Source organism: Urocitellus parryii, chromosome 6 (assembly GCF_045843805.1).
Source record: "Urocitellus parryii isolate mUroPar1 chromosome 6, mUroPar1.hap1, whole genome shotgun sequence".
Lineage (NCBI taxonomy): Eukaryota > Metazoa > Chordata > Mammalia > Rodentia > Sciuridae > Urocitellus > Urocitellus parryii.
Genome location: NC_135536.1, coordinates 135,067,526 through 135,093,355, shown reverse-complemented (window position 1 = coordinate 135,093,355; position 25,830 = coordinate 135,067,526). Strand labels below are relative to the sequence as shown.

The following is a 25,830-nucleotide window of genomic DNA, read 5'->3' as shown; positions in this document are numbered from 1 at the left end:
GCAGTGCAGAAATGAAAGTCAGCCACATGATTCTAGGCAGAGGCTACAATCCAAGCTAGAAGAAATCCACTGCCACCCTCCAAGACCTCTTTATGAGCTTTCTGAATTCAAGACAATTTGGCCTAAAAGCCCTGAGAGCCATTTAAAGGAGCTGCCAGGGTCCAAGTGGCTGCCAGCTTGGATCTTTGGGTCCAGGCTGTTTACATAGACCAAGAGGCTCGGGAAGAGCAGCTAAAGTCAATCTCAGGGAAGACGACACTGCGCTGATTAACTATGCTGTGCTCCCCTTTGGATGCACCTCCATGACTGCACATCCTGTGTGTAAGGCCTCGTGGCAGGGAAAAAGGAAGATGGTTCACTTTAATAAAGTAAAGATGAGATTGGGGTCTTTTTCCCTAGCAAATTTATCCAGGACTTGACCCCACGGTCATCCTCTCAATGGCATTAAAATAAAAGCAACAATACCTGCTGTTGATTGAATAACCAACCAGCCTTAGGTGAGGGCATTGGATTCTGAGTCATGGAGTCTAGTTTTATTATATAATCTCAGGATCCTGAACAGACAGTAGATACACACTGTGGGGAAAGTCTTGTTTTTTTTTTTTTTTTTTGCTTCTCTGTTTGTTATGGTACTGGGGATTGAACCTAGGGATGCTCTACCACTAAGCCACATCCTCAACTTTTTTTATTTTGAGACAGGATCTTGTTAGGTTGCCCAGGCTGGGATTTACCATCCTCTAGCTTCTGCTTCTTTAGTCACTGGGATTACAGGCATACACCATTGCACCTGGCTAGAAAGAGGTTTTCTAACAATCAGTGGAATATTATCTTTCTCAAGCCAGTGAGACCTCATCTTCAGGTAAGCTTGACCTTTGACTGAGATGCTAGAGTAGGTGGCCTTTTAATTGAAGGTTTTCGTCTAACTCCAAGGTTCCAGAAGGCTATCACACTTGACCTTCCATTTGTAAAGTCTGTTAGGTAGGCTCCTGGAGGCCCAGATCACTGACCTAAAAGCAGACAAAATAGAACAGCTTCTATTTGGTGCTCCTGATCTCCTGTGTCTCAAACAGAGCTTGTGAGGACTAATTAAGGAACATTGATAAAGCGTAGCCAGCAGCATGAAACTACCCTTGAAAGTGCTAAGGTGCCACATTGTTTCCTACAATGACAGGGATCTCTGAGCTTGCCAACACCTATCATCATTAATGGTTGCTTCCGAAAAAAACAGTCCCTGTGGTCTCCCTATATTTCTTTCTGTAAGACTCTTGGAGTTTTTCATCTCTCAGAACCAAGAGTTTTTAGGGGTCACCTGGTTTAGGGGGAAGCAGGATGCCTTATGTCTGAGGCCAGTGGGAAGTTAAACTGAATAAACTGAAGCCTTTGTGGAAGTTAGCACTCTGCCTCCTCTGTTCTGTGCTGCTGGACGGAGACAAATCTCCCAGTAGAAGAATGGTTGGCAACAGGACTATAGATGGGGCAGAAAGTGGCCCACTCTTTTACAGAACTTGTGTCAAGACAGCCTAATATTGTGATTCAGATACAACCTGACAGCAACGTCACCTCAGGAAATCACTTGACCTCTCTAAGCCTCAGTTTCCCCATCTGTTAAACATCCATTAGCATTTGCCTCCTAAAATGGCATGAGGATTAGATAAAATAGCTGATGGAAAGCATTCAGCATGGTGCTTAGCACCTGGTAAGTCTCAATATGTTTCTGCAAGTAACCGTCGTGGTAATAGTTGCAGAGGGGCTAGTACATCATTCTCTTGCAAATATTTGCAAGAAGCATATTCTGGGTCCAGGATTTAGATAATGTAAGGAAATGAATTTTGAATTTCTATATGTACAAGTAGGTGGGGGTATTTGGTGGCCAGGGATGCTATAGATGTAGGCTGGATCAGGAAATAAATTTCTAGTGTCCTTGACTGTAGCTCTTCCAATGTAGAGCCATACTGGGGAAGGATGAGAAGTATTTTGGGGGGCTTGTGCTTCAGCAATTAGTGAACCAGATCTTTGTCTCCTTTCCCCTCCCTCTACCCACCTGTCCCCCCAGTAAGGGTATCCCTACAGGTTGAACAGATCAGACAGAAAAGTATGGCTGTAGCTAGAGGTGAAATCTACCACTTCCAAATCACTCCAAATTAATCGTTTTAGCTGGAGGGAGACTGAAGCCCTTGGGCCCCCCTTTTGTTTTATTAACTGCCAACTTAAAATGCCAGAAGTAGCTGGGGAAGAAGTGCAAAAGTAGGGACAGGGAACACTTTGCATATTTTAATTACTTCAGTAAACAATACAGAGCACAGCAGAAACCTACCATCTAAGTCTACATCCCCAGGCAGGGGAAGTTGGAAGCGCATCATGGGAGATGACACAAAGAATATGCAACACTTCTGAAGACTGTAGGCTGCCTTCTCTAGCTGTTCTGAGCTGGAGCTGAATTTCCAGTCCATCCTCTGCCTTGACTGCAGAGCCAGGACAAGTGGACAGAATGGGGCTTTTCACACACCCAGAGCTTTCTTGAGAATTGAGTGTACCCCTTCACCCAATGGAAAAATGCGATTTTCCTTTGAGTCATAAAATAAGACCCCTTCGTTGTAAAAGAAGGACATGTGGAGTCTGGGAGGAGTGAGTTCACGGATCACTTGCAGGACCACACACATGAAACAGTGGATAAAGTCCTTCATCTTCATAGAAAGGTGGGGGTTTGACTTGGAAAAATAGCAGGGTTAAATTCCCAGGGAAGCCTGAGAATGGGTGATAAGAGCGGTTCAAGTACTCTGTGAACAGCAAAGTGATTAATCAACTTAGGACCATGACCATTTTTATGCATCACAAGTTCCTAGTTAGATGTTCCCCTGAGAAATTCCAGGAGAGGGGTATTGATTAACCCAGGCACACAGCCCTGACAGGGACCAGAGACATCCTGAGACTCTTGGAAGGGAGATAGCCTGAGGACAGATCCTGCACCCAGGGAAGCCATGGAATCAAGGGGAAGGAGCACTGGATTGGTCTCAGACCACGTGAGCTCCCCTCCCAGATCTGTCATTGCACCACCCCGTGGCTCTGGCAGCCTGTGCTTCCTTGTTGTCTCAGTGTTTGAGTTGTAACAATGACACAGTTGGGTTGCTAATATTTCTGTCTACCTGAAAACTACATGAGATTGTCCAAAGCATCATTTTGTTATCCGAATCAATATGTGAAGACCGCTGAACCGAAGCTCATCTCAAAGCCTTCCCTGATATCTGCAGCATTGGCAGCCTGACTTTTCAGAGGAGTGTGTATATCCTTGTGCATGTGTATGTGTAAGTGTGAGTGTGTGTGAGTGTGTGTGTGTGTGTGTGTGAGTTTTGTGGGTGGACCAAAGAGAGCAAGGGGCCAGAACTCTGGAGCCCCAGGGTCTGGCCTGAGTTTACGTCATACCACCTGCCTCATCCCTAGGCTCCCATGTCCTCATCTATGAAAACAGTCAACTCAGGGAAAGCACTCCACTATCTGACCATTTGGTATAATCCAGTTCCAAAACATGAAAAGTCAGTGAAGCAGAGAGTGGATAACCTCTGGATGCCCCTCCCAGCCCCAAGAGAAGGTTAGAGTTCTAGGGCCCCTGCTTACTCCTCACAGCCCACGACCTTGCACCTGGAGCCCAGGCTACCTCTCTGTAGACAAGGGTGGGCCGAGGGCAGCCTCAAATGAAAGGGATGGAGGAGAAGCTGCCCCTCCACACAGCATGGGGCTTCCCAGGCCATCATCTGAGGCCTGCAGCTGTGGGCTGCACCTTCTCCTTTATAAATAAGCCCAACCTCTTGGCTTCTCCTTCAAGGTCAAAAGGCTGGAGAATACTGCTCTGAGAATGAACAAAATAGAAAGTCTCAAATGCTAAGCCAGCAATCACAGTTGGATGGTTTTTAGTGTTTTTCATTTTTTTTTCCAAAGACATTCCTACTCTTGTTATACACGTCCTTGTTTCCAAAAGCAAGTAAGTGAGCTTCTTGCTTCCCAGCAAGTGAAACAGTGATGAAGTATCTTTTTCAAGGTCCTTTCATGGGTCCCCAAAAGTGGGGGGAGCTAGGCTAAGTGCATCTTAAACCTCTGGCCTCATTCTGACAGAGGTAGAAGGAGATGTGTTCAGCATTTCACATTTGGGGACAGAAGTGGAAGTCTTGCCTCAATGAACAGATGTGATATAATAACTTATGGAGTGTTTATACTATAGCAGGATATATGCTAAATGAGTTTAAATTCACTGCTTTATTCAATCCTCCCAATATGCTTTGGCTCTGGAATTATTATCAACACCGCTGCATAGAGGAAGGAAGAGAGGGAGGGAGGAAGGGGAGAAGAAGAGGAAAATATTAGAACATTTATTCAAAAAAACTGAAGAAGGAAAGATCTAAGTTATATACCTAGATTATTCTGATTCCAAAAATCCATCTTCTTACACACCTCCAAGTTGAAATTCTTGTGCAATTACAAGTTGAAGGAAGACTCCCAAGTAAAATGATGTTTTAAGGCATGTAAATTGATGGGTTGGGGTGGCAGATTTTGTGATAGAAATCCTAGAATTTGATTTTTATAGAAAAGCAGCCATAAAAGCTGAAAGGGGATTTTCATTTTAAAATGTCTAAATCGGCCAATGTAACGAAGTAAGATGGGGGCCCACGTCAGCCCAGAGAGCACTCATCAAAATGATATCAGGATACAGCGGATGTTCCTTGTAGACAGACTGGAAACAGCAGCCAGCCGTGGGCTTCACTTCCCCAGTCATTCCCTTGTGGCTTTTCTCTGCAGGATGCCCAGTGGGACTGGGCAAGTGGTGCTGGGCTCTCCCCCTGGTCAGCTGGGCTCCAACGGCAAGTCCGCCCTGCTGCCTTCGTTACTCAGCATCTGGGTCCCAGATAATCTGCTCGACTGTTACAGCATTTATCATCATAACTTTCCAATTTTACTACCCATGATTTTTTGATATCTATTTCCCATTAACATCTCTTTCTCTAACATTATTGTCTCATGCAGAAAAAGGGAGAGGCAGAAAGATGGAAGAATTGTAGGAAAAAGTCTATAGGAAATTATAGGAAAAAGATGAGAAAGAGGGAGGTAGAGAAGCAGCATAGACTGAGCCTGGTGACATTATTTGACTCTTAGAATTAATCCAACACCAGAAATAAATCCTAAACCTGGAGGTTTTTTTTATTATTATTAAGACACCCACATTGTCTTTTTAACTTCAGGTATATTCAGGCTAGGTTTTCTCTTACTTGCAGCTAAAAAAGTTGGGATAAAACAATGGAAAATTTGCCTTTTAAGTTAGTCTTTATTTCTAGGAATAAAATGTCTATTTCTAGACATGAACCTGAGAAGAAAGATTTTGAGAGATTCCAGAGGCCCAGATAGAAATCAATTTTCTCACTGAGAGCAGAACTATAATAGGCCTTCTCTCAGTGACCAAGTGCCCCATTCTCCTTCCCTGCCCTGCATGGTGGCACCTATGTGCCAGGGGTTCACCAGCCATCAAGCATCACAGGACACAGTTCACAGTGTGTGGCTCTGACACCAGCATCTGTGCTGAAGGCTCTCCTTATATGGCTGCCTCTGTCTGATGACAGACTTCCTCAGCCAGATGCATTTGGCTGGAGGTCATACCAGACCACTATCTTCTATTAGGATCAGCCACAAGTGACAAGATGGGTGACACAGCAAAAATTAGAGGATTTAACTAATGCTCAAGAGAAGTAGACATCCGCTCAGAGACATTGGAACTCATACCATTCCCTGACATGGCATTCTTAGACAGGAGGTAGTGTCCCATTTCTTCCAGGTGTGTAGATTTCTCATGAGTCATTTGTCCCAAAACAACTGTGAATAAATAGACTTGACCAGCTTTGAAGATGCAGATCGAGGAGGGCATAACCCATCGTAAGAATCAAGGCAACTTTCCTTATAAGCAGTGTTGGGTGGTATAAGAAGAAAGATGTCCCCCTCTTCTCTGTCATCTTCCCGTGGCTCCCATACCATTTCATGTGAAGATCTGAGTAGCACCCCATTCTGGGCGAGCCTGTTCCAGGGACTCACACTGCACTAAGACATCTATTCAGATCATCAGCACAAAATGCCAAGGAAACCAGGAGTTCAGACACTGATGGCCATTCAATGGGCAGAGTTGTTATTTTGAGTAAATCTCCAGATGATAATCCAGAGGATTGGCCCTGGGAAAACACAACTGATTTTCCCAAACTTATAAAAGACTAGAGATACCATATAAATTAAGAGAAATCTTGCACAGATGGATATATTAATTTTTTCCCCAAAGGCCAGTCTTAACTCTCTCTTGAATCCTAAGATAGGATGCCAATGAAAAGGTGGAAAAACCATATTCTGTAATTTCAGAGCTATTACAGTACATAGCTGTTTGATTCCATCAAAGTTCCAGTGTGTTTTAGAATGTTCCATAGCTTAGAGACAACTTGGCTGCAATCAAACCTACCTTATTCTCCGCAACAGCTGAAAAACACTCACATGTAAAGAGTACTGAATAAAAATTACCCTAAGCTCCTCTTGTGTGCCTTGGTCATGCAGACAGGTGTGTTTTCAGTCTCCATAGAAAAACTGGGTTGGTTTGGGTGAGAGGCATCTCCTGGGGCTCCCATCCTGCTAGTGTGAAGATAAACCTGTGAACAGGCCCCCAAGCAGACTCCTGTGTGCCCTTAGACTTTTAAGTCCTGAACATTATACTTCTAGCTGTGACTAACACCCTCCTAGAATTTCACAGAGCCTAGAATTAAGATATCTACTCTGTAAATGGCAGAATGAGTCACAAATAACCAGAAAAAGAAGGAATATCTTTGTCACTTTAAAATGTAACCAGACATCTCCAATCTTTGCCTCTGTTTCCAACCAGGACTCCATAGAGTACCTGATACAGAAGAGAGTAGCCAACTGACACTGAGATAGTTTAATGTTTTCCAAGAAAAAGATAATTAGTTTTCCTAAGAAGAGGACTCAGAGATAAGTCAGAGAGGTGCATCCTGGAAAGGATGCTTTGCTTCTTAGCCCTTGAGTCCGAAGTGAGGGAGGAAACTAGACAACGTCCATAAGCTATGAAGAACCAGGACCTGACGCGGTAGCCATAATCCCACAGTGAGGAGCCCAGGGGATATTCAAGTATCAGGAGTATATTCCTGTGATGCTGACGTTGTGGTGGCCAAGAAGTCCTTGGTAAATGACAAGAGTGATTGGTTCATAGCTTCTGTATACATGGCAATTATTGTGAAACTAAAAGAGATATTGCCTTGAAATGCACTGAAGGAAATGTTCTAGGAGTCCAAGGAAATAATGCCACTACAGGTAAAAAAAAAAAAAAATTCCTTTAGGAAAACTGGAGAGGGCTATTGATATCTCAAACTAATTCTTTGCTTTGTTGTAGCTGGTCTGTCCTATGTATCTAAATGGTAATTTTCTTGCCATGTGACCTCAGAAGCCCATCTAACACATAAGGCAAGATGCTATTTAAATTTTTTTTTCTGGAAAGTATAGGAAAGCACATCACAAATAAATACAAAGTTACACACTGATAGCCACAATATCTGAGATGTGGTTCAGAGACATCCTGCTTCTTGCTAATAGCATCCCAAGTCAGGATGAAGTCAGTCTGCATATTTCATTCACAAAGGCAGACAGGAATTAATAATTATCTTCAAACTCAACTTTTCATTCAAACCCCTGGGAAAAGCCCCTTCATCCAGTCTCAGAACTCTGCATGCATTCTCCCCATCCCTATTATCTATACCCAGACACCATGCATCGGCCCTCCCTCCAACATGCAGGAAACCCAGGAACCCTGATGGGCTGAAGTTAAGCTTCTACCTCTACCAAAGATGGATACCAAAACAGGAAGACTTGCTCTCATGCCCCACCAGATTTCCCATGCCATCCCCATTCCCAATAACAACACCACATGGAGAAGCAGCAGAAATCAATCTGCCTTCATGCACAATCAGCAAAGACATTGACAATCACCCCAACATGTCTCCTGCTCCTGATCCAGCCATGCAGATCAGTCTGTATGTGGGACCTTGGGGTAGCCCAGGGAGTCCTCCTTTGCTTTACTTTTCCCATCTTCTACAAATTGGTAATCTATGGATGGATGCTGAGACTAATGGATAAAGGCAGAATTTCAGACTTAGGTCAACCTGCATTTAATTCTTGGCTCCACTATTTTCTAGTCTTGTGTTTCATTGTCAGTGTGTTCATCCCTAACATGGGACTATGATGAATTCTTCACAGGAATAGTGTAGATTAAATAAAGCTACTCAAAGCCCCAGCTAGAATAGATGCTCAGAAAATGTAAGTCCCCCCCCCCTGCTACCCACTGCCCATAAAGACACCAGATGGATAAAGGAAGGGGCTTAAGATATCTGAAGGTCAGTGCAAATCATAGGGTAAGGGACTTTCTACAAAGATACTCCCCAAATGAAGGAATCCAACTTTATTCCCTTTCTGATGCCATCTTAGTGATGCCAATGAGAGATGACACCTGTGCTAACAAGCAAAGTATGTTTCTGATGCCATGACCACCTGACTCTTCCTCTTTGATTTTTGTCACACTAAAGTCTGTATTTCCTCATGGGCACTCAGACTTTTCAGATCTGACTTGTTTCAGAAAGTTTTAGCTGAGCCACACAAAACTCTCCTTGGGGAAAATAAATGAACTAAGATATATTATCTTCTTTTGGCCACTCAATTACTTTGACCTCTCTACCTAAAACTGTGTATGTGTGTGCATGCACAAACACACTTACACACTACCACCACCGCCACTACCAAGCACTTATTTTTCTCCTCTCTGCTTTACTTTCCTTCTAAGGACCTTTCACTCTCTAAATTTTTTATGTACCTCATTTCACTTTTGTCTTCTATTTCCCTCATTAAAGGCAGAGACCTTTGTCTATTTTATTCACAGTTGTACTGCTCACATCTAGAATAGCTCGGGATACATTGGAAAGTGATTGCATGTCCCAATTTACCAGAGAAGGTCTCAATTTATACCCTTAGTTCCTATTGAATTATTAATAGCTTCCTTTTCACTCTCAGCAGTATCCAAGTTTAGACAATCAATACACACAATTGATTTATAATAAATATTTGTTTAATCGAATTAATAAATTTGACCAATCTGATGCTTTAATAAAACTTGTCAACTTCTGAAACTGAGAGTTTGACCCTACCATAAGTGAAATACGCATGATATATTAAAAGCACAAGATGTGATTAAGCTCTTATGGTCCCACTTGTAAAATTCTCAAAAGGCTGGCCAGTGAGTTTTTCCTGATAGACTCTAGCTAGATACAACATTAAGAAATCCTAAACTTTAATGTCGACCTTAGTAGCAGTGTCAAGATGAGAAGCTTATAAAACTGTGGCCCTGAGACAGCCTGGGAGGCTAGGCTTAATTTACCTCCCTAACCAAATCAAGAGAGAAATGAATGCAATTGTCAAAGAATTCCCCTGCACCTGTCCAGGAGATTGCTGCATCGGGATAGCATCACATATCAGAAACCCCAAGTTTCTGGCTTCAACATCAACTCCATGACAACACACCCAGTCCGTGTTTGGAAACAACATCTGGCCAGTGGGAAAGCCTCTCCAGATGACAAGCAGGACTTGTGCTAGGTACTTAAAGTTGGGAAGGTAAATCTTGTGGTTCTGTTTCACTAAATGGATCATTCCCAACACAGAAGGAAAAAAGCCCTTAAGCAAAAAAGTGGAAGGAAGCCATCCAGTTCAGTCTGATAATAAAGGCAGGACAGATGGAACTTCAGTGACTCTGCAGTATGGCCACCTCTTCACCAGAAATTACCATAGAGATTGAAGTGAGGAGGGTAAAAACTCTCTCCCCAAATGCTTAGGGATATGACTCAGTCACAAAGGATCTATAACAACTGTCCTGAGCATCAAATCATTTAGACAAAGATTCATCTGAGTTCAAGGGAGAGATCTCCCTTTCTTCAGGCCTCTTAGCCTATGTGCGTAGAGTAGTCTTGCTTCCTTAAAGGGAGTCTCTTATGGGGTACAGACACCCAGAGTACACACAAAGCTCAAGGTCACACCTCCTGAAATGGGAGAAAGCAGCCAAACCACCCTCCATGCAGAGCCTCCAGCCTCCACCAACACACAGGCCTGGACAGATCCCTGGCAGCCATTTTGAATTCTGGCGGCTCCCCACAGCTGTGCACCTTTAGCAGACCATGGCCCCGCCACCCCCCACCATGCTGCCTCCCCATGAGATATCCCAAGCACACCAATGGCTTTGGCAGGAAACTTCCATGGAAGTAAAATGATGCCCCCATGGTGGAAGGCAGGAAAAGAGAGGTTAGAGAAGCAATCCCCATGGAAGTTCCTCTCCAAAGCCTGCAAGCTGTCAATCTGTGTGTGAACAGCCCTGCCCAGGCCCCCTGGCCCCAGAAATGAAACCCAGACTCACTGTGGAAGCTGCCGGTGCTGCGAGCCTCTGCCGCTGCCACGACACGCTGAAGGGGCCCTTCTGGCATGGCCCTTCCTGACAGTGAATGGGGAGAGAGCGAGGGAGGGGAGAGAAGACAAGGGATGAAGGGAGAGGAAGGAAGCACGGGAAAATGAAAGAAGGGAGAAGGGAAGCACGTGTATCTTGAACTGAACTGAACGGTGTGTTTCTCCTGACCACAGCCTGCGAACACCTGTCCCACAGCAGTCCACCTGCAAGTCTCTGGCTGAGCAGTCCACCCAGAAACAGCACTCACAGCCCCTCAAACATACCGGGCGGGATACCACTCCGAGTCCATGACACCCAGCTGTCTTCCTTTGAGGGCCACCGAGAGTCAACTGGCTTCCCTCCCGGGACTCAGTTCTCTTCTTCACAGGATGAGCCTCCCAGCCAGCCAACCTACCACTCTGAAAGGAAGTGGGTTTTATCTAGGAATTTCAACCCCCCTTAATGTCAAAGAAATAGCACTTTCTCCAAAGTGTCTTATGGTGTTAGCAGAAAATCCCTGAAGTAACTACCATTTTTTTGGGATTTCCAGACCCACTTCCTCACTTTCCCAATTTGGAGAGGAGGAGAGCTGGCTGAAGGTCACCTGGGTGGGTGGGTGACTCAGCCTTCTTCCTCCTTGTTGTCAACAGGCTCAAGTATTGGCGTTCTCCATCACCTCCTGGGAAAAGCCCACTTCTCTTAAAATGCTCTCAAGAAATTAGAGGAGGAGCTGTCAGGCTGCCTTAAAGGAGGGACTTGCAGTAACTTAGCAAAGGCATTTCTCAAGCGCCTCCCGGGTCAACAGCTATGGGCAAAGGACAGAGCCCCAACTCCCCGTGGAGCCAAAGGCAGAGAAGCGGCCCAGGAATGACCTGAGGAAGAAGCAGGTTGGTGAAGCAGGCTGATGAAGCAACATGTCCATGTGTGCAAACCTGGAGGGCAAGCCTGAGGAGACCATCCAATGAAGGCAGTGAAATGGGATCCATGGTTTCTGATGGCAGTGAAGGTCAGACAGTGAGAAAGAACAAAGCAGGAAAAGAAAGGACGTATGGGCATCTAGGAAAAGATGTGTCCTTCCACAATTTGTTATGTTGAAGTCCTGACTTCTAGTACCTGAGAATGTGACTCTAGGTGGAGATAGGTAATGGAGTCCTTATGGTGAGCCCTAATCCAGTATGACTGATGTCCTTAGGAGAAGAGAAATCCGGACCCACAGAGTTATGAGGGAAGGCAACATGAGGACACAGGTCAAAGGTGGCCATCTGCAAGTCAGAGAGCAAGATCTCAGAAGGAGCCAAGCCTGCCTGCACCTTGATTTTGGAATGCTGGCCCCCAAGTTCTGAGAAAATAAGTTTCTGTTGTTGAAAACCCCTAATGTGTGGCATTCTGTTGTGGCAAGCCCAGCCAAGGACTATAGACAGAGAAGGCCTCATGCAAATGCAGAAATGAGAACATGGCACTGTGGAGCAGAAGATAGACTCACTGGGATAGAAGAACCCAGGAACTTCCTTTGACAGGGGTCAAGAGGAATAGTGGTGGAGTGCTTGAGAGCCCTGAAGGCCAGGGTGAGGAATTTATATTTTGGAGAAATGAAGATTCACTCGAGGCTCTTAAATGAGTAGGGGGTGGGATGTAATTGAGGAGCAGAGGTAGGACAGCTCTGAGCCTGAAGGTGCACACACTGACCCAGGCACAGGCCTGACCAGGGTGTAGTCGAGGGGAGCTCCTGCCAACTTGCAAAGAATAAGCCCCACTGAATGGCTATGAAGAGAGACATAGCAGGTGGCATAGTAGGTGGTGAAGAGACAAATTCAGAAAGACTCCCCTTTGGGGAACCTCCCAAGAGAGTTTTCACAGATGCTAACAGGCTGCTCAAGAACACGACTGAAGAAGCAGGAGGCGGCCATGGTGAGTTCATTTCCAACACACCAAGTTTCAGTCGCCAATGAACTCTCCAGGAGAGGCTTCAGATGAAGCAATCAAAGAGAGAAGAGGTGGAAGTTAAAAATGTAAATGCAAACAGATTTTGTGTAAAAGCAAAAAAAAAAAAAAAAAAAAAAAGGTTGGAACCATGGGAGTGTGTGAGGTGTGCAAAGAAAATGTCTAAAATAGCTGCACCAGAACTTTCAGTGAGAGGGAGGAGAGAAACCAATGGAAGAGGTAAAGAAGGGCCAGAAAGGGGAAAAGCAAGACATCACTGAGGCATTGAAGAGGAATATTATGCAGTTCTGGTGGAGAAGGCATGATGATGGGGAGTAGGAATGGAGCTGTTATTAAGAATGTCATTCAACAGATAGTTTAGAAAGAATTAGCCTGGAGGAAAGACATTTGAATTTGGCCATGATGAGATCATTTTGGACCCCCAAAACTGCAGATTCAATGAGATGATAAGACCAGAATCCCCCAAAATAGAGAAGATGAAAACTACCTATTTCCTTATCAGAGGAGACAGATGGAAGTTGAAAGGGGCAGAAAGGTCAAATAAAGATTTTTCTTTAACGTAAAAGAGATTGTATTTTTTTTTTTTTAGAGAACAAAGGAGGGAGAAAGGCTTTTAAGAAAGGCTTCAGAGAAAGATAAACATAGTTACAGAAAGAGGTGGGCTTGATAGAGACAGGGCAGGTGACAGATGGTGAGGCACGAGGGAGTGGGAAAGAATGCAGAGGTGTGAATTTGAAGATATGAAGAGGGTGGATTTGGCCTAATATTTCATAGCTTTACAGAAATATATACTTAACAGTTCCTCACATATGCATAATGAGGCCTTAAATTACTATACTGTATCTAAGCAATCTCTATTCTAGAGTTGACTCTTAGGATCTCAGAATTGGGGGAAAAAAAGCAAAACTTTGGGAACATGTATTTCAACCTCATGTCCAATGCACATGTCTCTACAGCACCTCTAGAACGTGGATATTCTGGAAACCACTGGAGATGGAGAACGCACTGTTTTGCAGGTGGTCTGTTATTTTCACACAGGTAAATGCCTATGGCACTGTGTTTCACCACCGAGTCTGAAATATCTCTAGAGTTTTCTAATCTTGCCCCCTTATTCAAAGGAACATGCAATAAAGCATTCATCCCACCAAAATAATGGAGGACCAGTCCTCAGAGCAACTCTGCACTGAAGCCTGGGTGGGAGATTTCTGGGTATCTCAAATTTCAGTGCCCTTGAGCATCATCCCACATGAGTCATTGACCAAGATATATGCCTGTCTCCTTGTTTGTTCACTTAATGGACTTCACGGAATTACTAGCATATACTAGGTATAGCACAAGAGATGTGTAATTGGTGTAACTAATGAAACAAGGCACGGATATTGCTCTTACAGAAATATCAGGCAACTATGATCAAATATGTGTTAACTGATGGTCCCAAGAATACATTTTCACAATGAATAAATGCACAAAAAAGTCACCTCCTGAAATAAATTTTCAGAACAACATTTATTGTCTCTGACCACGAATCGTCCTTGTTCTAGCATTCTTCCCTCACCCTTGAGTTTCACAGCATCTGTGTTACACACTTAGGACTTCGTGTGACTCAAATAATTTGTTGCTTCTTGTCCAACTATTACAACAGAAATTCCGAATTCCCTAAATTATGTTCACCTTGCTGGATGTGGTGGCCAGCCCTGAGTCACCCCAACTGATTGCCTGCTTTTTCTTCAGGAGCCTTGCCATAAGACCTTTTAGGGAAAAAAACAATCTTGGACTTGGATTATTATAGGCTCACATTTCTAACTCTAAACTCTTCCTAACCTCATAGAGGCCCTACTATCCTGGTATGCTCTTTAAAATTTTTATTCAAGAAATTCTCACTCACCCTTTAAAGGCCTTACTTGTGACTCAAAATACAAAACCTAACTCCACTCCTCACTTATTGTGCAATCTGAGGAATACCAACGAATGTCTCTGAGCCTCAGTTTACGTGTCTGTGAATAAGAATAATCATAACATACCAGTTAGTTGACTTCACAATGCTTTGATGGTAATCAAAGATAAGCACAAAATCTGCAAGGCAGGAGACTAATGTTCTTGTCTTAACTCTCCCACTAACTGGATTATAAACTTAACAAATAACTGTGCCATTCTTCTTCCCCTCCTCCTCCTCCCTCCCTTCCTCTCTCTCTGTCTCTTGAGGTCCAATGTCCTCACCAGTCAGATGAGTAAGTAAGCTTGATAAGACGACTTCCAAGTTCATTTCTAGCCTGGACTTGACAAGTTTGTCATTGTAGGTGGTCTACCCAAATTTTATTCAGACATTTATCAAAGGCTTGCATGAAATACTTATGGGGGAAGGTAAATGGATGAAGGAAAACAGTCCAATGGGGTGGAATCATAGCCATACAAAGACTATATCCAAAGAATGTTGATGATTATATCCACATCTGCCTGGGAGCAGAACTCTAGCAGAAAACCCAATCTCTGGGCTGTTCAATTTTTCAAGAGTCAAAAACATGTCCAAAGACAGTGTTGGTATATTGATAAAAGTTGGCACAGAGCTGATGGCACTGGACTGGCTGGGAGATCTGAATATAGATTGCCCCAAACTTTGGCAATGTTTCCACCTTAGAAAACTTAATCTGCCTAGAAATAAGGTGCATTGATGTACACAAGTTCTAAAAATAAATAAATAAATAGCTGCTAATTGAAGATAATTTAGGATACTGGGATACCAGTCTCACCTGTGAACTTGGGCAAATAAATCTAATGAGCCCCAGTAATGCTGGTCCAGCTGGTAAACCCCTCCCTCTGTATATATGCCTTCAACACAGGAGTATTTGATGAGCTCCCATCTACGCCATGTGAGAATCCATTATTGAGAGAAGCCAAGGTGAGAGCATGCATAGAAGGGTCCAGCAGAAGCCCTGGGGTTGTGAGAACTGGCTGTCATGGAACGCATCAGGACTAGAGACAACAGGACACAGGGGCCACCCACCCCTCTTCCTATATCATGGCAGCTATCACCCGTGGATCACCACATGCTTTCCACCAACTCTAGATGCAGTCTACCAGTCTACTCAGAGCAACCTCCACCATCCCTCAGAACAGCTACCTGAGATGGACTTTCCATCCCTGAGGCATCTAACACTTGCCATGGAGGTAATTAAATTTACAAGCAACAAAAGGACTCAATTTTTTTTTTTTAGGTCTGATAGCAATCCAGTGACATGTAAAGTCCTGGGGACTATAATAATAAAGTATTGGAAAATAGTTATCATACAATTTGTCTCTTTAAGATCATCCTAAAACAGATAAAAACATGGATGTACATCCAAGGTTGTCTGAAAAGATTTGAGAGGCTCTTAGGCCACCACAGCTCAATTGTGTCCTACTTGATGCTGATGAGGAAAGAATATATCTTTCAGAAAAGTCACTGGCTTCTCATGGAGGCCTGAAAGAGAGAAGGTCTTAGAATTGGGAAGCGGCAGCATTCATCCCCTCCTGGTTTGGGGCAAGAGAGAAAGAAGAAATGATATAAAAGACTTGGAGTATTTCCAAATCTGTTGGGTAGCCAAGGATCCTGTTGCTAGTTGTTCTTAGCTAGGTGTCATTAACTATTTGATTCCTCAACTCCCTTGCTCTGACTTCTTCCTCTTTAAGCTATTTTCTCAGTATGATTAGGCTTCTCACATAGACTAGCTTACTGAAAGTGAATGCTTTGGTCACATAGCTTTCAGATAATCTGGTCCCCTGCGTGCATTAATAAATTGTCCATTGGGTGCCAACTCCAGTGTCATGTGTGTTCATTCAGTCCTCTTCACTGATAAGCAGATGTTGGGCCATCCAGGGGTAATCAGATCCACTTGGCCTTCTGGAAGGTGACACCATTGCATCTTTCTGATGTCCCTACCCAGAGTGCCCAAATACTGACTATTAACGCCTGCCAAGTGGGGACTCACAAGTATTTAAGAATACTTAGGCTAGTGGAGATATTATTTCTTACCACTGAAAATACCTCACATAGTATCATATGCATTGAAATCAAGCACTCTTAGTAAGCATTTATTATGTGACAATCCCTCTGCTAAAAATGGAATGAACTCCTTTGCCTTCACGGTAACTTATGCTTTAGGAGGTATGGGATAGATGTAAATCCAAATGACTCAAGAACAAGAAAAAATAAACACAAATATCAGGAAGTTGTGATTGACCCATTGGATAATGAAATGACCAACTACAAGAACAAACTGGGACAGAAATCAAAGGTCCAATCTGGCTACAGAGGCTGGAGAACATGACTCAATAGAGGCATGATGAATCATGATGATTTGCAGGTTGGAGAGATAAAGTGCTGACAGCTAGCTGCTCGTGCCAATCAACTTTTCGATGTGAATGAACTTAACCATTTTTTCCCAGAGTTCTCATGGTTATTTACTAAACACAGAGTATCCTGGTGGTGATAGGGCTATTGCTGGCAGTGTTGGTAAAACCAACTGCACCCAAGCCAAGAGTTTATAAAGTGTATTCATTATCTAATCTTATGCATAATAATGTAAAGCCACCATCACATTGCAAGTGAGAAGAAAAAGGAGGTACAGCTGGACTAGCCTTCTCTCTATCCCAAGAATCCAGGATGCACAAACCTGAAATCTTCCTCTGGGTACAAACTTAGGAAACCTGGAAAATGGGCTATAATTCTGAAGACTTTTGTCTACTATAGAATTCATGGTTCACAATTATCCAACATTTATTAGTTCCTGGCTGGAGCTACTAATTCTACAATAGCAAAGCTCCTCTTTTAATCATCTATGCTGTCTCTTCCTGGGCCTTCAACAAACCAATCTGAACATTTAAACTGATTCTGAAAGAGTATGTGGCTTTATTTTTTATTTCTCTAAATTCCCTTAAGTAGGCTCATCTCCCCTTTAATTTTAGTATCCAGTACCAAAGACTCATCCTAAGAAATACTTTGGCTTGTAACATACTTAAAATTTCTTATACATAATTTCTACCTTATTCACTTACATGGAATAATAATAACCATCTATTGAGTGTCTAATAGGTACCAGGCAATTTGCATACATTATCTTATTTAATCCACACAAAAGAAGAAATTGTTCTCCCTCTCCCTCTCTCTCTCTTCCTCTCTCCCTTCCTCTCATGTGCACTCCAGCTCTTGCGCTCACTTTTTCTCTCTTTTTTCCTTTTTTCAGAATCTAAGGTCTAGAGGATGTAAGTAAATTTCCGTAAGATCACATAGCTCTAAGCAGAAGCTCAAAGATTTACAATCTGCCTGACTTCAGAATAAGGGGGTGCTCTGCCCACCTTCTCTTGGGCAATCCCCTGCCCCACTTCCAGCTTGTTCCTATGGGATGAGCTTATCCTGGAAAAAAACAGCCAGGAGCAAAAACTGTATTTAAAATTCTGAATTTCAGATGCTGCCTTGACCCGGTCCTCTGCTTCCTCCTTCTCCTCCTCCTCCTCCTGTTGTTTAGTCAGAGGCAGATCACAAATTCTTGGGCTTTGAGGATTAGAAGAGAAATACAATTCCCTACCAGGAGGAAGTCAAGGGAACACAATGTTCTCTTTACATGCAAATATCTTAATTACAGCTGGTAAAGAAGATATTTGTATGGAAATTTATGTATTTTTATATGTTATATATTCAGTTTGTCTCCGAAAACAAAAGGCTTTCTGCACTTGAGGGAGGAAAATGGAGCCAGTTATGATACCTCCATCACCGCCCCCCACAGGAACAGAGAGAGCAGTGGACTCAACATAGAGGCCTCCTGCAGCCTCCTCCTCTCCTCTCTTGAGAATGGGCTTCCAATATACACATGCCTCAAGTTCTTGTAATTTTCTGGTGGGACATCTTCCCTGTCTCTCCACCCCAATATCAGTGGTCCCCATGGAGACAGGGTTGGTAAAGACAGCATCCATCCATTCCTGTACCACCTTCTCTGACAGAAGAGAACAATGGGATTTTAAAATTGCACAGATGAGACTGAGTTTAGGAGACCACTTGGAAACTGCTCTCAGAAAGAGAATGGTATTATCTGGCAGGGCAAAGGAAGGAAGTATTTCTATTCTGTTGGTTTTCCACCAGTCAAGACATAGCCAGTGAATAATATAACCAGTTGTCTATGAAAATACAAGACTATTTCAGTCACCTAAGCATCTCTTAGTTTTCCTGAGTGTTATATTGCCTGCTTTATAATATAAATCACATTTATCTGTACTAAGGGCATAGGATGAGATAGACTTACCTTGCAGAAGATAGGATTCTGGTTAAACATGATAGCATCCTACTTCTAAACAGTGTTAAAAATTAGAAAGAAAAATAAATCTCACTGATAATCCCTTCTTTTTGTTGCAGGCTGAAAATGTAAGGAGGAAACCTGTGGAATCCCAGGAGAAGCTCAGGGAAGGAGTGAGCAAGCCATCTGTCTGGGATGATTTTGATGCCATTGTGCCTGGGGCCATCACAGATGACATTTAAGGCTCCTTTCAGCTTCATGTTTCTTTAAAGTTGGATGAAGTGATTTGGCATTTGCTCATCTGTTTTTCACACTCATGGGATACAGAATGGACTGAATGGCGTAAAAGATGCATCCTTAAAAATCCATCCTGACCCACAATTTCACTGTTACATATTTTCAAAGCTGTGATCCAAAACTGCAAGGAAATCTGAGTCCCCAGACTCTGGCCTTCAGTTCACCATTCCAAATTCCATTGATTCTAATGCCTTTCTCTCCATCATCCACTGCTACATCACCACTGCGGCACCCAATCTCACTGCCTATAGCCTGGACAACTATAATGGCTCACTTCAACACAAGTTTCTATGACTGTCCATCAGCTACCCAAATCAAAACAGCTGGTCTTCCAAGGGTGGATGGAATATTTTCTTCCATGCATGTATCTTGAGTTTTGGTCAGTTGAATGACACACCATTCTAGACCACTCTCCATTTGCTTGCTTCTGTGCCTTAGCTCACACTAACCCCTCTGCTTGGAATGACCTACTATTATTCAATCCACTGACTGCCAATCAACTTCTCAAGGTCTATGTCATTGTTCCATTGTTGAAATTTGTAACCACCTTTTTTATATCCCCCTCCCTCTGGCTTACAATAGAGCTTACAAATTTTCATCCTGTCTTACTTTTCCTATGAAATTTTTATTTCCCTGGGAATAGAAATTGTGTTGTTTTCAGACAGCCATGGAGTTGAACTGAATCGTGTATGCCACACATGGACCTTGTACCTAGGGAACTTGGTACAAGAGAGGAAATTAACCAGAATAGATAAAATTCAGCAAATATACAAACTAGATTGCTCATCTTAAAATTATGTGAATGCTCTAATACTGAGGAATCTCAGGTTGGGAACACATCACCAATCTTCTCTAAAACTTCATTTTCTCATCCAAAAGTGGAGGCCAGCAATCATTGATCACTTACTTCTTTGGGAAGTTCTCTTTCTCTCCAGGAAGAGTACTGAGGAGGTTTACAAAGGCTGGTGTGAAAGATCAAAGTTTCACTAGGTTGAAAAATGAGTTCTTCTTCATTTCGGTTGGGAATGAGAATGTACACCATCAACCAGTGAGACACAAAGAGCCAGGAGAATTCGATGGCAATTAAAGGCAGAGTTAATCATTCATCAATTGCTTAGTGCTTTTCTCTGGTTATTATCACTGTCACTATTGTATGTGGACAGATCAGTTGCCCTAAATCTTCACCAGGAAACCTGCTGAAGGGGTCACAGTGCTCAGTCTTCAGGATAAAAAAGCTTTCCTCACTCCTTGCCAAAGTGCTACAAGATCCCCACAACTGGAGACAGGCAAGGGATGGCAGAATAGCCATGGCTCTTTGTTCTTCTCCTGCAGCTAGAGCTGCTCTCTGTTCATCTCTCTCTGCCTGCCTGCATATCTATTTTATAAAGTTCTATTTGAAGATGAGATTTTAATGCAGTAAAAACAAAATAATTGCATTCGATAATTCAGCACCTAATTCAACCTTTTGAGTTGAAAACCAAGGACACCGATTTAAAGTCAATGTCACCAAAGTCACTAAGTGGCTGAACTGGAGCCCATTATTTAATGCCTGCTCCAGGAAAAGGAGCAATGGAGGCACCAATGCATGTGAAGATGAAAGTTCAGCATATCCTTCAAACTCCCAACTAAGAATCCATGCGGTGGCAGAAAATAATGCTATTAGTGTGGCTAGTACTTGTGAAGAGATAGGGTATCCCCAAGATGATGAAAAAGAAAAACAGGAAGCACCCACTTGATAAATGATAAACTGAGGTCCTAGGGGGGGAAAGTGAATTTATCCCATGTCAATGGTCATATCCAGGAATGAACTGAGGCTCCCTGGCTTCTCGTTCTGCACTGGAGATACACAGTTGCCAAAAGCCCATAAGCAAAGCTGGAAGGATACTCCCCAGGACAAGTATTCCTAGGCCATTGAGATGGAAATGTCCCAAATATCTCCTTTACATCATTGTTAGAGTTCATGGCTGACACCTCAACTTTCTGGTCATCATGTCCTCTCTAGGTCATCTTCAAATCAGGTGGCTGGGATATCCCATGACAGAAACCACCAGATATGTCTTGGTATTTACTTCTGTCCTTTATGAAATGATTGAGTTTTCGGTAGATATCCAACATAACCACTGCATTGAAAAAAAGTATAAAATGTCCTAGAAATATGGAGGTATGGGATATAGAGATGGAAGAAAGGATTGATAGAATCTCCATTTCTGAAGAGTGTATTTGAAACTTTTGCCCATATAATTCTTTCACCCAGTTGATTGGAGTATGAGAACCCTAAATATCTCAAAAAAAGAAGAAGATGGTAGAGTAGAAATTAAACTTCACTCACTGCACTACATCCGGGTAATATGGAAAAAGCTTGTTTTAAAACAAGAAGTTGTTCTTTTATTTTATCAGAAATGGAAAAAAGCCTGGGATATTGAACAGCTGTGGTCCGAGGTCAAAACAAATAGAAATTGCTTGAGATGACCTTGACTTTACCCTTGAAACCTCTGACCATTTCTCCCTTTTATCCTGAAGAAACAGAGCCTCCTTTTCACCATTATACACAAGACTTTAGTCCCATAGAAGAAAAAAAACCACAGAACTAAACACCATAGAACTAGAATCTAAACTTCAGGTTTTCTAGATGAAAGAACTATCTTTGATTCATGCAACATAGACACAAAACTGGCACTGAGACAGAGGTTTCCTAAATACCAGTCCTGTCCCTCAACAGACTTTCACATTCTAAAATGTCTGATATTTTGTAGATAATTAGAGTGCAGATCCACTGGCTTTAATCAAGGAAACAAGGTTGTAATACCTATAATTAGCATAAATCTATCCCACACACCTTCCTCTGTATTCCTTGCCTCTGCAGCTTTGTGCAGCTTAATAGGTCTTAGCATTTAAGTTGTTTTTCTAAATTCACTCAAGAAGTGCATACCATGGCACCCTGTCTGCCTGGAGATCTACTCTGTGGCCATGTCTCCTAATTAACCCATGCACCCGCTACCAAAGTTGAAGAAAAGAACAAAGGTGTGGTTTAGGGCCTGGGAATCTAAGGAGACCCCCTTCTTTCTTTTAGCTTCCTGGCTAAGCTCTAGCAGAGAAAGTTAACTCCGGCCCTGTCTGTGCCCTGTCTAAAGATGGTTTTCCAAGACTGCACAGTTCTAAAGAATTACTATGAGAATCTGCAGCTACTTGTCACTCACAAAATAACGGTTGTCAGCAGCTCTGGGCCTTGGTGCTGCAGGAGGGTCCTATAGCCCACCTGTCCCCATTCCTGCTAACTGAACCATGGAGTCCTGGGGCCTCCAGAAAGTACATCAAGGGTTGTCCTGGGGTACCAAGCACTAAAAGAGAGACTGAAATAGGGAGAACCAACCCCTCACCCTACTTCAATCACACTTCAATCACAGCAGTCCCACTACCCTTAAAATAGGAATTGGTTAAGTGCAATGTGGTAGCTGTGAGTGTATCCTAGGACTGTAAAAAGGACATTAATGGGAAAATTCATAGAATCCAAACAGTATCATTAATAATTTGTGCCACTGACAACTTTTTTCTTTTTTGGACAAATGTACCATGGTTATAGGAACAGTTGGAAAAATTGGGTGAAAGGTATTTGGGAACTCTATACTATCTTTGCAACTGTTCTGTAAATCTAAAATTACTCAAATAAAAAAGGACAATGATTATAAACCTTCCCCATTGTTCTCTATATAAATAAAAACATGGGTAATAAGTTATTAGAATATTTTAAAAGCAACAAAGAAACCATCAGGCCCTGTTCTTGGGGTTTGGCCACTGGACCTCTGCTGAGACTCATCTTCTGAAATTCAGTAAAACTTTTCTTTCCCTAATATCTGGGTCTACTCAAGAGAGCCTAATGATTGAAACCACAGGGATGAATCTGGCTAAATCCCCTTCAAACAAGGTCAGCAATTATCAAGGGCTGGTATGCCCAGCTGCTGATCCTTTCTAACCCAGTTTAGCTGCAGGAGTGGGTGCTGGGTCTCCCTACCCCTGGCCTCAGAGGAAGAAACTATGATTCTCAGAGTGGTCGGCAGACCAAGTGGAGATGAATGCAGTTTTGAGCTGCTTAGGATTTCCAATCAGAGGAATAACAATGGAGCACAGGCAGTTCTCTAGCCTTAATCTTGCCTCTTGGGAAGAACTACTTGACTAATTGGTCAGGGCTGGGCATGACACCACAACTCCTTCCCCATCTGAGTGGTGGGTGGAATGGCATATCCTCTTTCCTACAGAGAACAGAAAAAAATCTGCCTCTGGGCTGGGGTTGTGGCTCAAGGGGTAGAGCGCTCACCTGGCATGCGTGAGACACTGGGTTCAATCCTCAGCACCACATAAAAATAAAATAAAGGTATTGCGTCCACCTACAACTAAAAATATATATTTAAAAAAATCTGCCTCTCTAGTGGAAAAGCTGCCATATTCCTGGGCTGCTGTGCTGGACTGCAATGCCTAATCTGGGGACTCAGTGGACAAGCCCACTCTGGCTGCAAGGTGAGTCCTGCACCAGCAATGGTTCCATCATGATTCAAGTGCACATTATTATGGTAACTTGCTTGCCTTCTCTGCCTCAGTGGGCTCAGAATTCATAATCTGGAGAGGAAAAAGGGGTTCTTGCTACTGAATGGGCCTCCCAAAACCCAGGGAGTATAGATGGCACACTGGGATCCTGAAGGTCAGTTGCCTTGAATTGCGATCACTCGCTTTTAAAGGTGAAAGCAAACTACAAGTCATTTTGCAGATCACTGACTCCCTCAGCCCACTAATATCCACTTGACTTCCATCTAAGGACCTCTCCCTAGTTGAGGACAAGCATAGCTAGTCAACATTTAGAGAAGCCCCAGACTCTCAGCTCAGATGATATGGTAATCAGCCATTGTTCTGAATGGTCATAAAACTGAGAGGGGCTCTCTCTGCTTCAGGCCATGTCCTGGATTGCTTTCCTCGGCCATGCCCCTCCACCATGAGTTCTGCCTCACCTCAGGTCCAGATCAATGAAGCCGTCATCTGTGAACTGAGACCTCTGAAACCATGAGCCCCAAGTAAACTTTTCCTCCTCTATGTTGTTCTTGTCAGGTCCTTTGGTCACAGTGACAAAAGTGCCGGCTAAAACAGATGATACTTTTGTCAGGAGGGGAGATGACAGAACCTATGTAGGCCAGGCCCATGGACAACAACCAGAACACATTCCTTCATGGTACTTTCCCCTTCTCTCTGACTAGGCATTCTAGCTGAATGCCTAGGATGACTGAGGACGCCACAGAAGGACAAGGGTAGTGTTCCATTAGCCTGAATGGCCATGTGGAGGAGGGCTACTCTCCCGGTGAGCGCACCTGTCCATACTGTGATGTGACCTGAAAATGAGCTTCTATTAGTGTTGGAACCATTATATATTTTTGCATCTATTTGTTACCGCAATTGGCCTACCTTAACTAATACCCTTAGGTAAGCCTTGTTCAGAATGCTCATCTTGGAACTGGGGAAACCATTTTTTTTATTTTAACTCTAATAACAGTAACAGTAATTAATATGTATTGAGCATTTATCATCCTAAGAGCTTTATATGTATTACCTCGTAATCTTTACAGCAAATGCATGAGATAGGGGCTATTAACTTCATTTTACAGTCGGAGACACAGAAAGGGTAAATAACTTTCCCCAAATCATATAACCAGGAATTATGAAAGCAGAGATTCAAGCCCAGGCAGTGTGGGTCCAATTTTCATCACTGACATGGGAATACCATGACATCCATAAAATCAAATACTTTACCAACCAGATTGTCTTGCTCTAAGATCATTATCCTTCTTTCTGGTGCTGCTGGGGACCGTGGCCTGGAATCTCCAGCTTAGAACCCAGTGCCATGCTCCCAACTCCTAGACCTGCTTCATGGCCCTGATGTCTTTGCCTGGACTTTTGCATACTTCCCTCCTCATCTCCTCGACACTTGGCTTTAGTTTCTGCCAGAACCCTGCTTTTGACCTTATGTCATTATCCCTGACTCAGACCACCACTCACCCATCTCCTCTGGACATTTTCCCCAGATAACTGTTTTTACTTCCCTAGACAAGACTTGCCAAGATTTTCCCTGCCACCTACTGCAAAATTCCCCAGTATCCTCACCACAGATTTACCTTGACTTGATGGGTATCTGATTGCCTGTCTGGGCTCCTCCTGGTCTGGCTTAATCCACTTCCTGCCTAACTTTGAATTCACATTCTGACCTCATTCACTGACATTTTTATTGGGTGTTTACCAAGGAACTAGGCTAGGTACACAGGACAGCAGAGTGAACAGGAAAGCCCACTACCAGAGTAGGATCAGTGCCAATCCCCTCCTATTCCACTCCCCCCCAGATCTCAGCACATCATCTCCCCCTCAAAAAAAAAAATCTGAAAACATTTCAATTCTGGAATCTCAGTCTCTTCTTCAGGATGCTCAAAAAATTTTTTAATTCTAAATTGATCACCAATATCCTAGTGTTTGATGAAAGGTATAATGGTACTCAAACCTTGCCCTTATCAAAGCCAGTTTAAGGACAGTCTGGAAGCCCTGGGCCAGGGATCTACAGGAGGAAAAGGCGTCTGTCTTTGGCACCATCTTAAGAAGAGAGAACAAATTGCTCCAGAGCTTTGATGCAGGAATGTTTATTTTCTCCATCTATATATGTAACAGGAAATTCAGCAGTTCACCTTTGTAAATCGTTTGCATACCACTTATGTAGGAGCCAGATGGCGCCTCTTTGTTTTCAGAAATTAAAAATGAAAAAAGGAGAATATAAGGAGGGGCTTATCTCAAGCTCCCCTC

General features: G+C 43.1%; 1 protein-coding gene across 4 annotated transcripts in view; it reads right to left on the bottom strand.

Annotated features, from left to right (window-relative positions):
* The window catches only part of Ntrk3 (neurotrophic receptor tyrosine kinase 3), a 372,623-nt gene that overhangs the window by 20,622 nt on the left and 326,171 nt on the right, over positions 1 to 25,830 (bottom strand). Inside the window, exon 16 of one of the 4 annotated variants that reach the window (XM_026388161.2) lies at positions 10,478 to 10,552. The exons of the other annotated variants lie outside the window; for them this stretch is intronic. Coding sequence (XP_026243946.2) covers positions 10,478 to 10,552 — 75 coding nt within the window. The remainder of the gene's footprint in view (positions 1 to 10,477; positions 10,553 to 25,830) is intronic. 4 annotated transcript variants of the gene reach the window in all.